We start from the raw sequence: 20,917 nt of genomic DNA, 5'->3' as shown, positions 1-20,917 counted from the left end.
TTCCCACTCCTTGGTTCTCTCTCCTGAGGTTTTCTCTTCACCTTGTATCTCCCTCTTTCTCACCTCCTTCAAGTACCTCCCAACCCTCCTTTCTCTTTTCTTTCCTTCTCTCTCTCTCCCCTTCTACCTCTTTCTCCTTCAACTCTCTCCTCTTCCTTTCCCCCCACCCCCCTCCTTTCTCCTTCCGGCAGTTTCTCTCCCTCAGCCTCTCCTTTCTCCACCCTCTCTGTTCCTCCTTCTTCTCGCCTCCCTCTCCTCCCCGCCCCTCTTTTAGCTCTCCCTCCCTCCCTTCTAGCTTCCCCGGACAGCAGTTCCTACCCCCACCTGGACCCGTAGCCCCGGGAGCCCGCAACCAGTTGTCCTCCGCAGCGGCTTCTCTCTCTCCTTCCAACCCCTCGTCCCCTTCTGCCCTCGCTTCTCACTCGACCCGACCCGCGGGTCTCCGCTCTCTCTCTTTCTCTCTGTCTCTCTCTCCTTCCCCTCCCTCCTTCTCTCCTACTCGTTCCTTCCTTGGCTCCCACTCACCCTGACGTCACCCCTCCCCACAGTCATCTCAGCTTAGCTACCCCCGCCCCCACCCAGGGGCAGTCGCATCTCAGCCGGAGGAGGGGGGTGGTCTCCGGATTCGCCTTCCCTCCCCGCCCCGACGGGGCGCCACGTGGGGCGCAGGGGGCACTGTGCCAACCTCCAGCCGCCCCGCAATGCGAAAAGAAGGGGCGGGGGCTGGGGGGGCGTGGCAAGCAAGGGGCGGGGCGAGCGCTTAGACTGACAGACAGGGCTGGCGCTGGCGGACTGAGGACAGGGACACTGCGGCCTGTCCGTAGGTCTGCTGATCCCTTGACCAGTCAGCCTGTGGCTCCCATCCCCCCTCCGCCTCCACTAGAGCGAGACCCCCACCCCCACCCCCGGGAGCCGGATTGATAGTGAGGGCGGCTTCAGCCAATCGCCCGCGGCGTCGGGGGCCGGGCCCGCTCCGGCTAGGCCGGGAAGAGCTGTCCGCCAGCTCGTGGTGCTGAAAAGGGCGCCCAGAGGCGTTCTGAGGGAGACCAGGAGGGGAAAAAAAAATCAAAGTTGAAGCTGCCTGGCAGCTGGCCGGGGTCATATACGCAAGAGAAGGGGGTCTCTCCTCCCCAGATCTCGGACTGTCGCCCCTTAGACTTCTCATAAACGTGGAAATGTGTCATTCTCCTGGAGGAGGGAAAAGCCCATTTCACAGCAGCTGTAAAAGGGAAAGGGAAGTCCCGTGGGGAGGGGGGAGGTGTCTGGATGTAGGCAGGGGGCATACTGGGGAGCTGAGCAAGCGTGAACCCTGCGGTGCCGCCCCTCGGCCCCCTGGGAAGAGGAGATTCAGATTCCAGATGTGCTGGAAAGGCTGGGGGAAGGGGCTGTAATTACAGCTAGGACCAGAGTTTCCTTTGCCTCCCCTAGGGGCCGCGGGAGTGAGGATTACGGTCTGGCTCATGTGGTCCCTCCTTCCTCCATCTGCACTTCCTCCTTCTGCCTCCCCCCCCCCCATCGCCCCCAAATAAATCCCAGGCCCCTCCCTTCGCCCGTCCCCAGGATCTGACGTGGGCTCGACACCTTTCTCAGCTTCTCCCTCCCGCAGCTCCAGTGCCCGAGCTTCGGCTCTCCAGGTTCCGCAACCCCCTCCCGTCCCCACCAAGCCCCGCTAGAGCACAGTAGGGACCCTCCCGATCCTCGACCCCACCCCAGACCCCCAGAAGCTGTCTTGCCTTTCCCTACTCCCCCAGCCTGGGATCCAGCTAGCTCGATGGACCCACGCGCCCGAGCGAGAGGGTAACCCAGGCGACCCAGCCCCTTCGGCCTTCTCGGTCCCACCCCCTGCAGCCGGAGCCGCGCCCCCTCTCCCACAGACCCGATAGCAGAGGACAGAGGAGATTGGGCAAGGAGGGGTGGGATCCCGGCGACCCCCAGCCCAATTCTGCCCCTCCATCCCAAGGGACAGAGAAATTGTCTTCCTTGCTAACTGCTAGCAGGAAAAAAAGAAAAAGAAAAAAGAAAATTAAAGGGAAAGATAAAAGGAGACGGAGGAAAGGTGACAACTAGATTATTTAGGAGAGGCGCAGAGAAGAGAAATCGGTGTGAGTCGCCATGGGGACTCCCAGGGCCCAGCACCCGCCGCCTCCCCAGCTGCTGTTCCTAATTCTGCTGAGCTGTCCCTGGATTCAGGGTAAGGACATGGGAGCGTGGGGGTAGGCCCTGGGATGGTCCCCACCTGGGTCCTCTACCATCCTTTCTCTGAACATCCTGGGCTTTCTGAGCTTCTGGGGGAGGAGGGGTACAGCTGACAGGGAAGGGGCAAGCCAGGGCATTCTGACTTGTACCTGGAGCCCTAACCCCCAATATTGAGAAGGTGGGGAAATGAATGAGGGGAGCTTTTACCAGCGTCTCAGGGGTTAAATCCAGGAAGAAGGGCTGGGGAAGTTGGGGGATGTCTGCGGAGGCGGCAGAAGCATGCAGGGTACCTGGGTGGGAGATGGAGGTGCTGGGAGAGACGCCAGGCACTGCACGCACAAATGTTCTTGGACGTATGGACAAAGACAGATGAACAGAGGCAGTGCTCAGAGTCCAGATATTCAGTTCTCTACTCTGACCCCTCGCCAGCCTCCAGGGAAGCGGGCAGAGACTGCAGAGAATGAAAGAGAGAGAGAGAGAGGGAACCACACTGCAGAGATAGAAACCCAGAGATAAAGCTGGGCATTGCGGAAGCAAGGGCTGGGAGGTGCTGCCAGACCCTCTGCAGAGCTCCAGGGCTGGGGGAAGAGCACCAGCGAGGGGGAAAGGAAGGTAGCACCGGGGCCCCTCTCCACTCGGCTGGCGCTGTCCAGGGTTCATAAGAGCCAAGATGCTCACGGAAGGCCCACACAGTGTGGGAGGGGAGTGGGGTGGAGAGGAAGGTGTAGGGGTGCCGGGGACAGCTGGGAGCCCCTCCTCTACTCTTGGCTCTCAGCCCAGTCTGGGACCCTCTGAGCTCCTGCAGGCCCAGCTGACTGAGAGGGGAGGAAGAGCTCTGGCAAAGATCTTTCTGGAGAAGGAAGGAGTGTGGGGCAGTGGAAGGGCTCACACAACTTCATCTCCTAGGTCTGCCCCTGAAGGAAGAAGAGGCACTACCAGAGCCTGGAAGTGAGGCCCCCACAGTAGCCTCTGAGGTTTTGGCGGAGCTGCTCCATGGGGCCCTGCTGAGGAGAGGTCCAGAGATGGGCTACCTGCCGGGTGAGGCCCCAGAGTGGCAGAAGTGACACAGAGAAAGAGGGAGGGACATTAACTCGAGGAGATGGGGACCCAAGCCAGTGACATTCAGCAAGATATGGTTAGAGAGAGTCAAAACGGCATAGACAGAGAACCAGGGCAGTTGAGGCTGAATGATCAAGAGCCAGAGCCAGACAGAAAAACAGACCATGAGAGAGAAAGACAGATGGAAACTCAGAGAACCAGAGTCTGAGGAATCGGGGGAGAGAGACCTAGAAAGAGAGAGAAATGCAGAGAGTAGCAGATTTAGAATCATAAAATCAGAGAGCCACAAGAATACTAAACAGAGAAGAAGAGTTCCAGACAGAGCAAAAGAGAGAAAGAGGAGGGAGGAAGGGTGCGCAGGAAAGGGAGCCAGACCTGAATGGGGAAGCGTGGAGAGTCTCAAGGAGACTGACCCAGTGGAAGGGCCTGGGTGGAGAGGTGGAGAGGGAGGGGTGGGGAGGTCGGGCTGTGGGAACCTTGGGAGGACGTGTAGAGTTCGGGTGCGGAAGGGAGAGGTGGGAGGCTTGCAACTCTTGGGTTCAGTGGGGGGAGCCCCCAGTTTCCCTCAGCCCTGCTCCCCACCCATGACCCACCAATTTGCTCTTTCTGCGCCCTGACTTACCTTGCACTGTCCCAGGATCTGATCCAGACCCCACACTAGCCACCCCTCCAGCCGGCCAGACTCTTGCAGCACCCTCCCTGCCACGGACCACTGAGCCAGGGACGGGGCCTCTGACAACCGCTGTAACCCCTAAAGGGGGAAGGGGGGCAGGCCCCACCGCGCCAGAGCTGCTGACCCCGCCCCCGGGAACTACGGCCCCGCCCCTTCCTGGCCCCGCCTCCCCAGGCCCGCCCCTCGGGCCTGAGGGAGGAGAGGAGGAGACCACGACCACCATCATCACCACGACCACTGTTACCACCACGGTGACCAGCCCAGGTGAGGCGTCTGAAAGGGGGCGGGAACAGTGTGCAGGAGCATGAATGTGGGAGAGGAGGGTGGGATGCCCGGGGAGAGGCTGCTGGAAAAGTGTGGAAGTAGGGGTCTGGGTACAGATGAGAAAGGGGCCTCTGCTCAATCATTTTTTTTTTTAAGATTTTATTTATTTATTTGACAGACAGAGATCACAATTAGGCAGAGAGGCAGGCAGAGAGAGGAAGGGAAGCAGGCTTCCCACTAAGCAGAGAGCCTGATGTGGGAAGAGCCTGAAGTGGGGCTCGATCCCAGGACTCTGGGATCATGACCTGAGCTGACGGCAGACGCTTTAACCCACTGAGTCACCCAGGCACCCCTGCTCAATCATTTTTTTATTATTATTTGATTATTATTATGGTGGGCGTGTGTCTACCCTTGCGGTGGGCCAGCACCGTTCTGTGTGTTTTATCTCTACTACAGTTGGGGAAGGGAGTTGTGGGCACGGGGGGAGGGAGGGGGAGAGGGAGCCGCCGAAAAAGAAGGTGAGGGGTGCAGGGGACAAGACAGGCGAGGGCCCCCAGAGTTGCTTGGCTCGGAGGGCAAGAGCACAGGGAATCAGTCAGCTCCAGCCACTTGTTTCTCTTTAGTTCTGTGTAATAACAACATCTCTGAGGGCGAAGGGCATGTGGAGTCTCCCGATCTGGGCAGCGCCGCCAGCCGCACTGTGGGGCTCTTGGACTGCACCTACAGCATCCATGTCTACCCTGGCTACGGCATTGAGATCCAGGTAACTGGACTTTGAAGCCCCCAAGCCCTTTCCTCTGGGCCCAGGTGTGTGCACAGTTTTGGCCTGGGAAACTTACCTGACTCAGTGGGCCTGTTTTCTGAGGATCTCAGAGATTCTCCTGGAGTTCTATAATGTGGCCAATGTCACGGTGGTATCTGGGCTGCCACACACAGGAGAAAGGGAGGCAGACGGTGGGGGGCTTAGGGGTCACCCACCTTGACTGACTTGTCCTGTGGGGTGGGGGGCGGCGGTCTGGGTCTGGCCTTCTTTAGGTACAGACGCTGAACCTATCTCGGGAGGAGGAACTCCTGGTGCTGGCTGGTGGGGGATCCCCAGGCCTGGCCCCCCGACTCCTGGCTAACTCCTCCATGCTGGGAGAAGGACAGGTGCTTCGGAGTCCAACCAACCGGCTGCTCCTGCACTTCCAGAGCCCACGGGTCCCAAGGGGCGGTGGCTTCAGGATCCACTATCAGGGTGAGGAGTCTGGGGAGCTGGTGGAAGGGGAGGGGCCACACTGGGCACAAGAGACATCTCTGGGAGGCATCTGAGCTTAAGGAGATGTCAGGGGCTTTTCCTCCTGTCTAGGACCTGGTTGGGGGCAGGCAGAGCCCTCAGAGGAGATCTGTGCACACTTATTTTGCACACTCAGAGACTCAGTGTGCACACATCAGAGTGGCGGGTTATTGATTCACTCAACAAACGTTTACTGAACACCCATTCATACCGGCCCTGTGTTGTCCGTAGGGAGAGCGATGAACAAGCCAGACGTAGATCTTCCAGGAACTCAGAATCTAGCTAAAGACATGGACAAGTAATCAGGATGATTATAATTCAATGAGATAAGGACCCATAGCCCTATGATGAAGGAAACACAGGCAGAGGGAACAAATTTCAAAGGGACATACATTTCTCCTAAGGAATATAGGGACACCTTCTTGGAGGAGGTAACGAAGCTACAAGGGGAAGGGTGGGAAGGGAAGAATGAGGAAGACAGGTGTCTAGCTGGATGAAAAAGCATGATCCCCTTGAGGAGTTGAAGTAATTCAGCATGGAAGATAGAATTGCCCTAGCTGTGTGACCTGGGGTGACTTACTTAACCTTTCTGTGCCTCATGGTCTCATCTGAAAAATGGGAACCATAATACTTGGCTCATGGTATTATTAGGAAGACCAAATTAACTAATAACACATGTCAAGTGCTTAAAATAGTATCTGGTCCACAATGAGAGCTCAGGAATGTCAGTCACTGCTACAGAAAAGCCCAGAAAGTGGTGGGAGAAAAGCAGGCTATAAGAAACCAGACTAAGGGGGCGCCTGAGTGGCTCAGTGGGTTGAAGCCTCTGCCTTCAGCTTGGGTCGTAGTCCTGGGGTCCTGGGATGGAGCTGCTGAGCAGGGAGTCTGCTTTCCTCTCTCTCTGCCTGCCTCTCTGCCTACTTGTGATCTCTGTCTGTCAGATAAGTGGGTAAAATCTTAAAAAAAAAAAAGAAAAAAGAAACCAGACTAGGAGGTTGGATTCAGATCAGGAAGGGCTTCATCAAATTCAGTAAGGGGTACAGACTACTTACCCTGCAAGGGACATGGAGACATTTTGAAATGTTTGAAGCAAGGTAGTGACAACCTCAGGTGTGACCTAGAAAGATCCTGCTGACTTTGGGGGTGTAGGAGGGGATGGTATCCGTGCACGACTGCACTCAGGAGCACCCCCCACAGACAGCCTACACGCAGGTGCACACACAGGTGAGTACAGTACAGTACAGTACCCGTACTCGCCTGTGTGTGCAGGAACCTTCCCACAGAGTGAGCATACCCTCTAGCACGTGTGTGTGCATGGCAGCCTGCTGTCCCATTCCAGACACTGCTGCCATCTCCAAAGTCCCTTCCTGTGCTCCTCAGAAACAGAGAGGGAACTGGGTTTGGGGCCAATGTCCCCTTCACATCACCTCATGGCCTTGCCTGCCCCTTGTGGGCCTTGCCCAGGACACATGCAACACGGATCCCTGCCTCACACCCTCTCCAGTTTCTCCTGAGGCCTCTGCTTGGGCCCCAGGGACTCCTATGTGCAAGGTGGAGGGGCCAGTGAGATGGGGGGCCACGTAGTTGGTGGTCGGGTTGGCAGGGAGCAAGGTCATGCCCGAGCGCCTAGGGCGGGGGTTGGGGGGACTGCCCTTCCAACATTACAAAATGGCTCCCCGCCGGCTCCCTTAAGCAGCCACTTCCCTCGGGCCCTGAAAATAGGACTCTTCAGACAAAGTGGAACATCCGGGGAAGCAGGGCTGTTGCATAAATTGGCCTTCATTACCTGCCTCGGTCTTCCCTGCTTTGCGGCTTCTCTGCGCCCCTCTGGGACCGAGGCCCTGTTTAAGCCCTCCCCAGTCTCCACTAGCTGGGGCCTCTGGTCCAGAGTGGCCTCGTTAGCTTCTCTGAAAGGCCAAAGGCTCCATCACTGCTCGCCCCAAGCCCAGCAAACGTTCCCATTTACACAACCCTGGAGCCAACGGTTGTTTTGTGTGCTTCTCGGGGCACCCCCAAGGGTGGCCGTTGGCCACTCTACCTCCAAGAGGAAGAAGGGTTCTAGGGATGGCCCAGCCACCCACAGGTGTGCTGCAGAGTCAGAAGGCAGATCGGCAGCCCCGACTCCCAGTCATTCATTCATCGAGCCTGAGGGACAAGGGCTTCAGATTTTCTGACCACTTTCTCTGTGTGAGGTGCTTTGCGTGTTTCTTTCCTTTATCTGGAAGGCTGGTTGGCCAATGGTAGGACTTACTACTGCTGTTGACAGGTGACAGGCCCCTGAGGGGGTATCACCTGCCCAAGGTCATACAGCAAATAAGTCATGGAGCTAGAACTGGAAGTCAGGTGTGCCCATCTCCCGGTCCAGTTTGGGCCGCATCGGTGGATCGGCTTGGCGAGGTTTTTGGGACACAAAACAAGTGAGGCCAGTTCAGTCTCACCATGGCAATAGACAGCAGTTCATGTGATGATAAAAGTACGCGTGCACAGGTGTGGAGGCAAGAAAGAAACTAACTCTGTGGGAGAGGGGAGGGGCCAGGAAGACTTCCTGGAAGAGGTGGTACTTAAGTTACTCCTTGAAAGATGAGAAAGACCGGGAAAAGGACCTCGCAGGTAGGGGAAATGATGCGAAAAAATATGAAGTCACAAAACTACCTTGTGTAGGGTTGTGGGTTTAAGAACTGAAGCTGGAGGTTTTGGGCTGGGTGCAGTGATGGAAGGGGCTGGAATGTCAATCCAAAGCATTTGGGCTTGATTCTGTCGGTCATGGAGAGCCATCAAGAGGCTAATATTTATTTAAACCACTGTGTTTGAGAAACTTTTGGGGTCTATCTCAGTAGACTGCAGACTCCTAAAGGACAAGACCTGGGTCCTTTTCACCTCTCTGCAATAGCACCCAGCCAAGGAAATGCTTACTGAATTTTGAAGTAGGGAGACCAGGTCTCTGACTTAATCACTCAAGGCCGTACAGTTAGCAAAGGCCCAGGCGAGCCGGCATCTCCCAAGCATGGCTACCCAGAGCCTGCCCCTCCTACAGAGACCCAGCTTTGGTACATCTCCTCCAGGAAGCCCTTCTTGATGAACTCTGCCTGGTCTGAAACAGACACATAGAACTATGTCAGGACCAAATTTAGAGTCCATTGTCTACTGCCAAGTCACTTCCTTCCTCCCTTGTTCCCTCCCTCCCTCCCTTCCTTCCTCTTTCCTTCCTTTTTAAGTTTAGATATTTAAGTAATCTTTACTCCACGAGTAACATGGAGCTCAAACACATGACCCCAAGATCAAGAGTCCCACGCTCTTCCGACTAAGCCTGCCAGCACCCACCCCCCCAATCCGGCCCCAAGTCACTTTCTATTTCTTTGTTTTATCTCCTGTGATTCCACAAGAATTTCAGGAGGCTTTCAAAAAAGAATGCAGCAAAATTAAATAAAATAAGAAGGAAATGGGTACCAGGAAGTGCTTATTAAAGATGACAAAAATAGAATGTGGATGGACAAGCCACTGTTGCTCGGAACAAGCCTTGATCTGGTTCCGAGCTTCTTAGCAGCACAAAAAGAGAGATCACTCAGTTCTCATTGCAAGAGAGGAGAAGAGAAACCAGTTCTTTAAGGAGAGCAAAGCCTTTCCTAGCCCTTCGCCTTCCCTGGGGGATTCACGGAGGGGGCACCGAGTACTAAGGTCTCCAATGACAAGATAGCCCAACTTCCCAAAGGAGCTTCACGCGGGCTCCTCTGGAGGAAAGCTGAGGCTCTGCTCCCGCCACGCGCCTCAGCGGGGAGAAATCACTAGGAGTCACTTAACAACCCATTGCGACATCTGGAAAATGGATCACAGCCTTCCTGTGGCTACCTCAGAAGCACTGCATGAGCTCATTTTAGAAGCTGAACAAGTTCTGCAGACACTATTTGTTATTTTTAGAGCTGGCTGGGTTCGCGGTGGCCAACTGACTTGCCCGAGGTTGCCCTGGCAAGTGAGTTCGAGAGGTAGAATTTCTTTGAGTCTCAGATACTTCATCTATAAAATGGAGGCCGAAGTGGGTAGATTGATTATAAAGACTAGGGGACAGAAGGGATGTTGGGATGACCTCTTCCTGAGACCAAGTGGCCGTGTGAGAGCTCCAGTAGGGAGCCCTCTCTGCCACCAGGGGACCTGAGAAAAGGGAAGCGTGTGCGAGGGGATCGGTGAGAGAGGTTGGCATGGGAAAACCAGTCTCCCTTCTCCCGGCTCTGCCTGATCCAGCCTACCTCCTGAGCTGCGGCTTCCCTCCCCGGCCGGCCCACGGGGACGTGAGCGTGACAGACTTGCACCCTGGGGGTACTGCCACCTTCCACTGTGATTCAGGCTACCAGCTGCAGGGCGAGGAGACCCTTATCTGCCTCAACGGCACCCGACCAGCCTGGAGTGGCGAACCCCCCAGCTGCGTGGGTGAGTCTCCTGCACGCTAGATGGGGCTTCCGTCCTGGGAGCCCCATTGGGCGGGTACTATCTTGGGGGTCTCTATCTTTGGCCAACACCCATCTTGAAGGGGTTTAGGCCTGGAAGAGTCCCTATCCTGGTGTCTCCATCTGGAGCTCTTCACACAGAAGGTGTCGACCCTTGGAGAATTGCCATCCTTGGCGGTGGCGGGGGCAAGGGGGTGGTCTCCATCTGGGGATGTCCTGCCTAAAGGGTTTCCATATGGGGAGTCGCCATTCTGGAGGTGTCTTCTTTCAGAGACTCCTCATGCTCAAGGAAACCATTCTGGAGATCCATATCTAGAGGTTCCCTATGGTGAAGAATCTTTATCCTGGGGATCCCATCTTGAAGATTCTCCATTTGAGGGCTTCAATTTTGGGGATCCCTCATACTCCCCATGCCAGGGTGTCCATACCTGGGGAGTGTTCATATCAGCAGGCTTTCCGTCCTAGGGAGGGTCCATGCTGGGGGCGCTGGTTCCCTACCTGGGTGGTGGCCTTGGAGAAGGTCCCATCCTCCGGGGTGAGCCTATAAGGCAGAAAGCACTCTGAGGCTGAGTCCCAACCGAAGGTGTGGATGTAACAGCTGTGAAGACAGGAGGACAAGTCACCTTCCCATGTCCCTCCTCTACCCCCAGCATCCTGTGGTGGCACCATCCACAATGCTACACTGGGTCGCATTGTGTCCCCTGAGCCCGGAGGAGCAGCAGGGCCCAACCTCACCTGCCGGTGGGTCATCGAAGCAGCTGAGGGACGCCGCCTTCACCTGCACTTCGAGAGGGTCTCATTGGATGAGGACAATGACCGGTGAGGGTCTGGGTCTTGGCTCAGAGGTCCCCACCTGTGGGAAATAGGAAGGCTGCAGTGGGGAGTCAGACAGACCTGGGGTGGGTCCCAGTTAAAATGTGTGTCAAACACAGATCAGTCCTTCCCCTTTCTTAGGCGGTATAGCTGTGCAAACACAGACGAGTTGCTGGCCCTGTCTGTGCCTCAGTTTCCTCTTCAGTAGAATGGAGATCACAGGACCTCCTCCGAAGGTTTCTGTGGGGATAAAGGTGTTGAGTTACGGGAAGTGCTTGGAAGGGAGCGAGCCCTGGAAATGTGTCTGTCCTCGCCATCATCACTGGTACCCCGTCTCGCCTGACGAACCACTACCTCAGCTCTGCCACTAGTTGCTATGTGATGTGGGGCAGGTGACTCTGGGCCTCCATTTCCTCATCTATAAAATCAGGGATGATAAATCATGCTGACTCAAGGGCTCTTGTGAAAAGTAATGAGACAAAATGTGCGAAGATTTAGCATACATGGGACGTAGTTGACGCTTGAAAATAACAGCTGTGAAAGCAAGTTAGGAGAGCCAGCAAGAGACGAGCCAGCTTCCGAGGGGAAACTTCTGTCCATCCCAGGCTGATGGTGCGCTCAGGGGGCAGCCCCCTCTCCCCAGTCATCTATGACTCGGACATGGATGACGTCCCAGAGCGGGGTCTCATCAGTGACGCCCAGTCCCTTTATGTGGAGCTGCTTTCAGAGACACCCGCCAACCCCCTGCTGCTAAGCCTCCGATTTGAAGGTAAGTGTCCCCCCCGCCCCCAGGGATCCCAACTCCTGCACTTTGCCATCTTGCTGATGGCTGGGTATGGTCACAAACACATACCCTGTCCCTGCTCATCTCTGTTTGGATCTCTGGAAACTAACTTCCTCCCCACCCCCAAACTACAAGGATCCCCTCCTGTGGACCTCTTCCGATTCCTGGGTGGCTCTTCCCATTTAAGTTTCAGGGATGGCTGGATCCAGGTACACAGCCAAGAGACCAGGCACCTTCACCTCTCAGTGCTTTCCTCCGTGTCGGCTTCACCGTCAGTCAGGCTCTCAGTCTGTGGTGCTCCTAGCAGTTCAAACTGACATGCCACCAACATAGCAAGTTCAGCAGAAAGAGAAAGGGTACCGCTTTCCCAAGAGCTTCAGCAAAAATGCCAGGGAGGGCTCTCATTTCTCTGGCTGAGGTCATTAGCCAATCACGGAAGGGAAGGGCGGGTGGTGTTGATTGGCAGACCCGTATCACATGACCATCCATAGTTGGCCCCAACTGGACCTCCTAGACTGGAGGAGGCTTGTGTCCCAAAATGAAAGTAGGAGTGTCTTAAACAGAAGACGGCGGTCTAGATGCTGGACAGGCAGAAACAAGGAGATCAGTGATTGTGGGAGAAGAGGCATTTGAGCTGGGCCTTACTGGATAGAGAGAATTTATTTTATTTTACTATATTTTATTTTATTTATTTTTTAGAGAGTGAGAGAGAGGAGTGGGGAGGGGCAGAGGGAGAGAGAGAATCCCAAGCAGAACTTCACGCTCAGTGTAGAGCCTGACAAGGGGCTCAGTCTCACAACCCTGAGACCATGACCTGAGCGGTGACCAAGAGCCAGACCCTAGGTGCCCCTAGGATAGAGAGCATTTTAAAAGAGGGAGATTAGGGGTGAGCACCTCAGGTGAAAGGAACGGTGAGAGCAACAGTAAAGAGGTAGAGAAGGGCCTGGTATGTTTGGGAAAGAGGGAATTTCAGCGTGACTAGAGTAGAGGATCTGTGCAAGCAGTAGCAGGAGAGAGATAAAGAAAGTGAAATACTCAGAGACAGGAGGGGCTGGTTTCTGGTGTGAATCAAAGGAGCAATGGATTTGGCACTGGGCCCTGATGGACACATAGGATTTGGACTTGAGACCTCATCTGGTTGTAAGGAACAGTGAACTAGAACAGCAGATCTGAAAAATAAACTGCCTGTTAGACTTGCAAATGTGCAAAGAATTTCGAGGTCTGAGGTCTGCCTCCCTGGTTGTGGGCCATTGCTACTCTATGAGCTTCACACTCCTCCCCACCGATCGTTCTGCAGCTGAGCTACGATCATGTGGGCAAAAGCGAAAATGCTTTCCAAATGTTCTTTTCTGCTGAGTTAGTCCAAAGTCAAAATTGAGTAGCTTCTGCATTTGTTGTACTTTGGGATTCTAGCCACAACATGGGTAATCAACATAGGTGGGGAGAATCTTTTTTTTTTTTTTTTTTTTTTTTTTAACGATTTCTTTATGGACTGCCTGGGTGGCTCAGTTGTTTAATTGGACAACTCTTGGTTTCAGCTCAGGTCATGATCTCAGGGTTGTGAGATCAAACCCCAAGTCGGGCTCAGCTCTCAGCGGGGAGTCTACATGAGATTCCCACCTCTCTCTGCCCCTCCCCACCACTGCACACTCTCTCTCCCTCTAAGATTTATTTATTTATTTTAGAGAGAGAGACACACACACAGAGAGCATGAGCGGGAGTTGGGGGGGGCGGTGCTCACAGAGGGAGAGTGAGAATCCACAAGCAGACTCTCCGATGAGTGCAGAGCTCAGTGCGGCCTCCACTGGGTCTCATGACCCCAAGGTCATGACCTGAGCCAAAACTAAGAGTCCATGAGCTAAAACCGGGAGTTGGACCCATAACCGACTGAGCCACTCAGGCGCCCCTCTAACTCTTATTTTTGAGGAGAGAACACACCTGTGTGAGCTGGTTCTCCAAAGGCACCCTTTCCCCTCCCTCCTCTGCAATTTCCAAAACCAAGTGACTCTGGCTAGGATTCAAGCAATCTGGGTTTGAGACCTGAATATGTGTGACATTGGGCAAGTGGTTTTTTGGTCTGTGGACCTCAGTTTCCTCATCTATAGAATGGGGGCTGGGATTTGACTAGCTTAGGGGTTTCCCGTCAGCGGCCAGGAAGGTAACATAAATGTGTGAGTGAGAAGGGTTAGGATTTGGGGGAGACTGGAGAGTGAAAGCTAGGCCCAAAGGCATTCCATTTTAAACAACCCACTGAGCAGCCAAACGACACTTGAACTCAGCCCAAGACCCCCCAGTCTGAGATCCCCGAGGCCTGTCCTCATGCTTACTTTCTGTGACTGACCCCTCTCTAGCCTTTGAAGAAGATCGCTGCTTCGCTCCCTTCCTGGCACACGGCAATGTCACCACCACAGACCCAGAGTACCGCCCAGGGGCACTGGCCACCTTCTCGTGCCTCCCAGGATATGCCCTGGAGCCCCCTGGCCCCCCAAATGCCATCGAATGTGTGGATCCCACAGAACCCCACTGGAATGACACAGAGCCAGCCTGCAAGGGTGAGCCCCCCACATCCCTAGGAGCTCCCTCTGTCTGCAGACTAGCCCCCCCCCTCCCCGGTCTCCAGCCACCCCCCACCCCCCAGCTGGAGATCTTAGGAAGGCCATTCGGGAAGGAGACTTGCATATCCAAACCCAGTAAACCCAGACCTTGGGTAAATCCTTGTCCTTCTCAGAGATCGTTTTTCTCAGCTGAATAATTGGTGGGTTTGTTACAGAATTTAGGGGTCGCGACCCAAATGTCTTGAAGAGCTCTAGCTGGAGCTAAGTCTTGGGATGGGCGGGGTAATGCATAGGCTGGAGAGTGGGCGGGGCTAGGTGGGCGGGGCTAAGTGAGAGCAAGGCGGGGATTGGGCACAGGTAATTAAGAGGGAGCCTGTGAGGCAGTATGGTGCCCACAGCTGGGAGTAGGTAGACCCTCGGTGAAATGAAGACGGGGAGTTCGGAATCTGCATCCCCTTCTCCCCCAGCCATGTGCGGAGGGGAGCTGTCAGAGGCGGCTGGTGTGGTCCTCTCTCCCGACTGGCCCCAGAGCTACAGCCCCGGCCAGGACTGCGTGTGGGGCCTGCACGTCCAGGAGGAGAAGCGCATCTTGCTCCAAGTTGAAATGTACGTTAGGGTGCTGGCGGGGGCGGGGGGGTGGGGTGGTGATGGGTGCGGGCTCCGTGAAGTGTGGTATGACAACACTGTAGCCTGCGGCTTGAGCCTGGCTGGCTACCCAAGATGAAAGAGGTGTCTCAGGGTTCAGGACAGGGTTGTGGGGTGTCAAGGAGACCTAGGAACAAATCGCTTTTGATTTGTCCAGGCGACTCTGGACAAGGACATGGGTCACGCAGGGGCTTCTGCAGGGGCGGTAGTGAAAAGAGGGCTCTGGTCCTGTGTCTCTCGCTCTTTGGCTGTTTCGAGGCTGCCCCTGGAGCGGTTTCCAGGAACCCAGGCCCAAACTGTGGCCTGGTCACCAGCACAGGAGGTGGTGGTGGGTGTGGGGAGAAGCCAGTGAGCTGATTTGAGATGAGATGGCCATGCGACCGGTTGGAACAAGGAGTGGGCATGGCCCCAAGGCGGATAGTCCCAGCGGCTCCTGGAGTTGGGCCGGTGGTAAAAGAACATGGCCTGTGACTGGTCGGAGCTGGACTTGAGAGAGAGACTGTGCATCACCGCGGAGGGAGGAGGGACCGGAGAGTGATAGGAGTTCCTGAGGAGCTGGGCTGGGAATCAGGAAACAAGAGCCGCAGAACAAGTGGAACCCGGAGGGGCTAGTATAGAGAAGCCCATAATTGCTTAAAGGGTGGCCAGACTTGGGATGGGGAAATGTGGACAGGGCTGGAGAGTAGGTGGGGTTCCTAATGAACTGAGTTACTGACTGGGCAGACCCGCATAGGAGGGGCGAATCGTAACCCACCCCGCACATCTGGTTCCAATCTCTGCAGCCTGAATGTGCGTGAAGGGGACATGCTGACACTCTTCGATGGGGACGGTCCCAGCGCCCGAGTCCTGGCCCAGCTGCGGGGACCTCAACCGCGCCGCCGCCTCCTCTCCTCTGGGCCCGACCTCACGCTACAGTTCCAGGCACCGCCAGGGCCCCCAAACCCGGGCCTGGGGCAGGGTTTCGTGTTGCATTTCAAAGGTACCGAGGTCTAGGGTCCTGAAATGCCCAGGGGCTCGGCAAGCCAGAGATCCCGGGAGGAGCAAGGCCCCCGCGTCTGGAAGGGCGCCCCGAGTCAGTCGCAGGACAGCCTCCAAACTCGCTGTCTCTCCCCTGCAGAGGTCCCGAGGAACGACACGTGCCCGGAGCTGCCACCTCCAGAGTGGGGCTGGAGGACGGCTTCCCACGGGGACCTGATCCGGGGCACGGTGCTTACCTACCAGTGTGAGCCTGGCTATGAGCTGCTCGGCTCCGACATTCTCACCTGCCAATGGGACCTGTCCTGGAGCGCAGCGCCGCCCGCCTGCCAAAAGAGTGAGCTCGGGCCCCGCCCCTGCCCGTCGGGGTTTCGCCGCTCCGCAACCCCTCTGCGTCTGGCTAAAGTTCCTTTTTGCCCCGGCTCCCGGCCCGGCCGAGTTTCACATCCCTTCCCTCTGGATTCTGCCCGGATCTTACTCAGGCCCCGTCCCTTTAACCCTTTGGGTTCCACCCCTCTGATCCTCGGTGTCCCGAAACTGCCCCCTCCGGACCCCACTCTCGCCTCCGGGCTGTGTCCCTCTCTCGTGCACTATTCTGAGGTCTGACCGGGTTTCCTCTGGGTCGCGCCTCACTTTCTCCTGGTCCCGCCCCCATCACCTCCTAGCCCCGCGTCAGAGTCCCGCCCACCCCCAGCCCCGCCCCGTCGACTCTCCGCTCCGCTCTTCCCCTTCTATTCTCTTCTCCAGTCTCAATCTCCCACCCTGGACGTTACAGGGAGTCAGTTTGCTGGGGCCTAGGCTGGTCAGAGAACTTGGTTTATTTTACTGCAGTCATTGAAGCCGCATGCTGGGTTGGGGTTATGCAGTGGGGCTGGGGTCCCTCCTGACCCAGGCGGAGCTCACAGTTCGGAAGGCGGACCCTTAAACAGCTCAGGGTATTCCAAAGCTGTAACTGCAGGGTATTTCCGGGCAAAGGACTTAACATCTGAGTTTTCACACAGTACCTGTGCGTGCGAACAGTTTAGCAGGTGCTATAAATAAGAAGCACTATGGGAAGGGGGGCAAGGGGGTTCATTGTTTCAGGCAGGGGAGATTTCACTGAGGAGGTGATATTTGAAGGAGCTGGGAGCGTCTATCTCTTAGAATAGCAGAAAGGGGTGGCGTCTTGTCATTTTCTCCAAATTTTGGGAAGCTGCTGCCAGGATATGGGACTGTTGGTCTTCCACCTGGCCCTGGGGGGCAATGGTGGGACCAATGAAGTTAAGTTCAGGAAGGCAGGTTTGGACTGGACACGAGGAAAACTTTCTGGTTGAGACAGCTCCACATCTCTAGAAGGACTGACAGGATGTCCAGTCTGAAACCCAGCCAGGACCCAGGGGGGACAAGCTCTGTGGCCAAGGCAGCACACTGAGCCTGAAGCTGAGCTGAGAGCCAAGTCTCTGAATGTCAGCCCAGTGCTCTGGGACCATGGACCAATTATTTCCCCACCCTGAGCCCTGCGAGATGAGTCACGCTGACCTCAGGATCATCAGGGTAGAGATGCTGTGCTTGTAAAGCACTTAGCAGAGGTCCGTATACAAGAAATGGCTCTGATTGTTACTTGCACAACAAGGTTGTAAAGGGCAGGCTATGCAAATGAGCAGAGGGCACTGGGGATGCCGGGAATGAGGAAGGAGGGGAGCAGGAGGGCTGGGCTGCTGTCCCGCCTAAGAGCCACTGTGTGGGGCTGGTGGCGTCAGGGTGTAGCTCCTAGGCTCTGGTAACAGGGACAGAAGACTTCACATTTCATTCTCAGATGGGGGTCTGGCTTGTCCCCACCGCTCTTTTCTGGAAGAAGCCCGAAATCTAAAATGCACCGAATTTTACATTTTTCCAACCTCTGATCTCTCCATCTGGAGGAAATGGTGGGAGATGGGGAGGTGCTTAGCGGGAAGATGGCCCACTGCTCAGGCGTCTCCCCATCCTCAGCTTCCCGGAGAGCTTTTAAGGCTCCCCCTGAACTTGCTTTCCCGCCGACAGTCATGACTTGTGCCGACCCTGGTGAGATCACCAACGGGCACCGTACCACCTCCGACGCCGGCTTCCCGGTGGGCTCCCACGTCCAGTACCGCTGTCTGCCAGGGTACAGCCTGGAAGGGGCGGCAGTACTCACTTGCTACAGCCGGGACACGGGCACACCCAAGTGGAGCGACCGGGTCCCCAAGTGTGCCTGTGAGTCTGGGGACACCCTGGGAAGGGTGGCTGGGTGGCCTGCTCAGCAGGGGTCCGGCAGCTGACGGATGTTATGCCCCGCAGTGAAGTATGAGCCGTGCCTGAACCCAGGGGTGCCGGAGAACGGCTATCAGACGCTGTACAAGCATCACTACCAGGCGGGCGAGTCTCTGCGCTTCTTCTGCTATGAGGGCTTTGAGCTCATCGGCGAGGTCACCATCACCTGTGTGCCCGGCCACCCCTCCCAGTGGACCAGCCAGCCCCCACTCTGCAAAGGTGCCTGGGCAGACCGGGCAGGAGGGGGCACAGCAGGGTCTGGGGAGCGACGGGACTGGGAAAGTCAGGGAGCAGCAAATTTGAGAACGACTGACCAAGCTCCCCATTCACCTCCTGTGGGCTCTGGTCCTCACAGGAACATCCAGTGGTCCTGGGGAACCTCAAGGTCATGGAACTGTCCTAAGGGATGTAGCAGAGCGGGCCTTGGCTTGGAAGTCTCCTTGCCCTCTGGATAGGTCTCAAGTTTCCCCCATTTCTGACAAATTCTACAGACCGATTAGTTTGGACCACCCAAGAAACCTGAAATTTTAGGGGTCTGGAGAAAGAGGAAGAAGGCCCTGCCTTGACCAGTCTTCCCCCGCCCCCACCAAGGGAAGGATAAAGTTTAGGTTGAGCAGAGGGCAGAGAGAACCAGGCTGTCCAGCCCAGCCCCACTGGGCTCCCGGCCTCTACCCAGCCTCCTTCCCTCCCTGGCTCAGACCCCGTCCCCTCCCCCTCCTCTCCCTGCAGTGGCCTATGAGGAGCTCCTGGACAACCGAAAACTGGAAGGTCAGTGAGGGCACAGGTGGAGACCCAGGCCTGGCTGAGTCGGGAGGGCAAGGCAGAGGCCGGGGGCAGGAGGCCAGGCCCCGGAGGGGTGAAGCCCAGGGTTCGAGGCCCAGGGCAAGAGGCTGGGAGAGGCCAGTGGGCTGGGCCCAGCCCCAGCTCACTGGCCTCTCCTCTCCCTAGTGACCCAGACCACAGACCCGTCGAGGCAGCTGGAGGGGGGGAACCTCGCCTTGGCCATCCTGCTGCCCCTAGGCCTGGTCATTGTCCTCGGCAGTGGCGTTTACATATACTACACCAAGTAAGGACCCTGCTCGGGGAGCTGCTAGCCAGGGCAGCCATCCTGCCTGCCTGGCGCAGAAGACAGGGTGAGGTGGGGGTTGGGGTCTCACCTCTGGATAAGCCCCTCTATCTCCTCCCTCTCGCAGACTACAGGGAAAATCCCTCTTCGGCTTCTCGGGCTCCCATTCCTACAGCCCCATCACTGTGGAGTCAGACTTCAGCAACCCACTGTATGAAGCTGGGGTGAGCCCTTCCCCTGAGAGCCCTTCCCCTTCTCCCCTGGAGAGCCCCATCTCTCAGCTCCCCCAGGGCTCCAGAACTTTCTCTCAAAGTCTCTGTACTACCCGTCTTGGGGATTTCAAACTCAGCTACCTACAAAGGCCACACCAGTGAACACAGCGAGTCAGGCGTGCACGGTGGGGAGTGGCGGCGTGGTGGGGACTGGGGCTAAGTGGCCAACTTGTGCCCCATCTGGTCTGCAGTGGAAACTTAGGCCCAACTGCCAGGTCTTCCGGTTGCTCGGGACAACCCAGAAACTCAAATTTGTGTGTGATTTTTAAGAGACCGTAAGATGAACCAGGTATCCCTAGGGCCAGGTACAGCCCTGTTCCCTGCTCCCCCCATGGCTCCCAAACCTCATGGTCAATGTTATTTTAAAAACCCAGGGTCTTTCCCCTCCCTGGTGGATGCCTCCTCCCATTTTGTTCGCTTCTCCATCCCCATCCCGCTCTAGCAACTGATCCCCTCTCTCTCTCCAGGATACACGGGAGTATGAAGTTTCCATCTGAAGCCCAGACTAAGGCTGCAGGACCCAGGACGCCCCTCCTCTTCCCATTCTGGGCAGGGAGGAGTACAGGACCTTGTCTCTGGCTCCTTTTCTCCCTGCTGTGTAAATAGTCTCCTGGTCCCACAAGGGGGCTTTGATGGCCCTGGGGACCCTACCGTAAATAAACCAGCATCCTGCCGCCCAAGCCTCCTCTTCTCAGTTGCCAAACAGGGGGCCTGCCCCTCCCCTCCTGCCCTACTGGCTTTTGGACCCCGGGAGGGGAACTCAGCCCCCCTGCAACTCCTGGGGCCCCTCCGGCCCAGGGTACCCCCCCAAGGACTGCCTGAGAGCTCCATTGTTCCTTTTGGCCTTGAAGGCTTTTCCCAGATGCTCTGGCCCGGGGCCTCACCCCTGGGCTCTGGAGGGTCAGAAGAGGGATGAAGGGGGAAAGCAGGGGCACGGCCCCCTACCCACTTCGCGCCATCTCCCAACCCACAGTCTCCCCACCTTCGCTTCTGGATTTTTGGTTTTGAGCAATAAACAGAAAACCACCATTTGTAATTAGGCTGGTGGGGTGTGGGAAGGTGGGTCACAGAGTGGCCTGGAGAGAGGCCTGAGGAAAGGGGAACGATTTGGGAAAAAGGTAGAGTTCCAAGATGGGACCAGACGATGTCAAGAGCCCCCTCTGGGCCTCAGCTGTCTCTATCTATCCCCCACCCCTTGCTTGACGCTTCTAGGCTCTTCTGGCCAGGAGACAACTGTAGCCAACTCCCCCGCTTGGCAGGACACAAACAGCCCTCCATTTCATGACCAGTTCACCTAAAATGCACTCTCCTTTTGAGAAAATGTTTGTATCCATCCAAGTATGCCATTCTTTTTTCCCCCAATTTTTTTGGACCTATAAGTATATCCGCTGTTATGTGTCTACTAAGTAATGGTCAGATTTGTAGCATTTCATAAAGAATGAGCTTGTTTTGTACCCTGTGGGGGTCCTTTTCCAGTGTATCCACTTTTGAACATTATAAGGAATTTTGGCCCATTTGGCTAAAGAGTCTCCAAATTAATTGAATTTCACTTCACTCAAATCTCATATTTAAGTATAATTCAACATTTTTAGGACACTCCAGAGGACACTGAAATCCTCCGAGGAGGCTGAA

The 20,917-nt window shown here is 56.1% G+C and overlaps 1 protein-coding gene across 2 annotated transcripts; it reads left to right on the top strand.

Annotated features, from left to right (window-relative positions):
• Nucleotides 1–2,112: 2,112 nt before the first annotated feature.
• On the top strand, nt 2,113–20,806 carry SEZ6L2 (seizure related 6 homolog like 2; the record flags this gene model as incomplete). Of its 2 annotated transcripts, none has more annotated exons than XM_080830353.1 (17): nt 2,113–2,191; nt 3,103–3,234; nt 3,893–4,192; nt 4,816–4,955; nt 5,228–5,429; nt 9,705–9,890; nt 10,558–10,726; nt 11,326–11,489; nt 14,527–14,665; nt 15,487–15,683; nt 15,822–16,016; nt 17,699–17,890; nt 17,975–18,166; nt 18,677–18,715; nt 18,896–19,013; nt 19,141–19,237; nt 19,753–20,806. In XM_080830353.1, the coding sequence occupies 17 exons, from the start codon at nt 2,113–2,115 to the stop codon at nt 19,780–19,782; spliced, it is 2,571 nt and encodes an 856-aa protein (XP_080686479.1). In that variant the 3' UTR covers nt 19,783–20,806. The 2 variants fall into 2 exon arrangements, with proteins under 2 accessions (XP_080686479.1, XP_080686478.1); XM_080830352.1 differs by lacking the exon at nt 17,975–18,166 and adding an exon at nt 13,856–14,056.
• Nucleotides 20,807–20,917: the final 111 nt, after the last annotated feature.

Source organism: Martes martes (genome assembly GCF_963455335.1).
Source record: "Martes martes genome assembly, chromosome: 18".
NCBI classification, from domain to species: domain Eukaryota; kingdom Metazoa; phylum Chordata; class Mammalia; order Carnivora; family Mustelidae; genus Martes; species Martes martes.
This window is presented reverse-complemented; position numbering and strand designations above follow the sequence as displayed.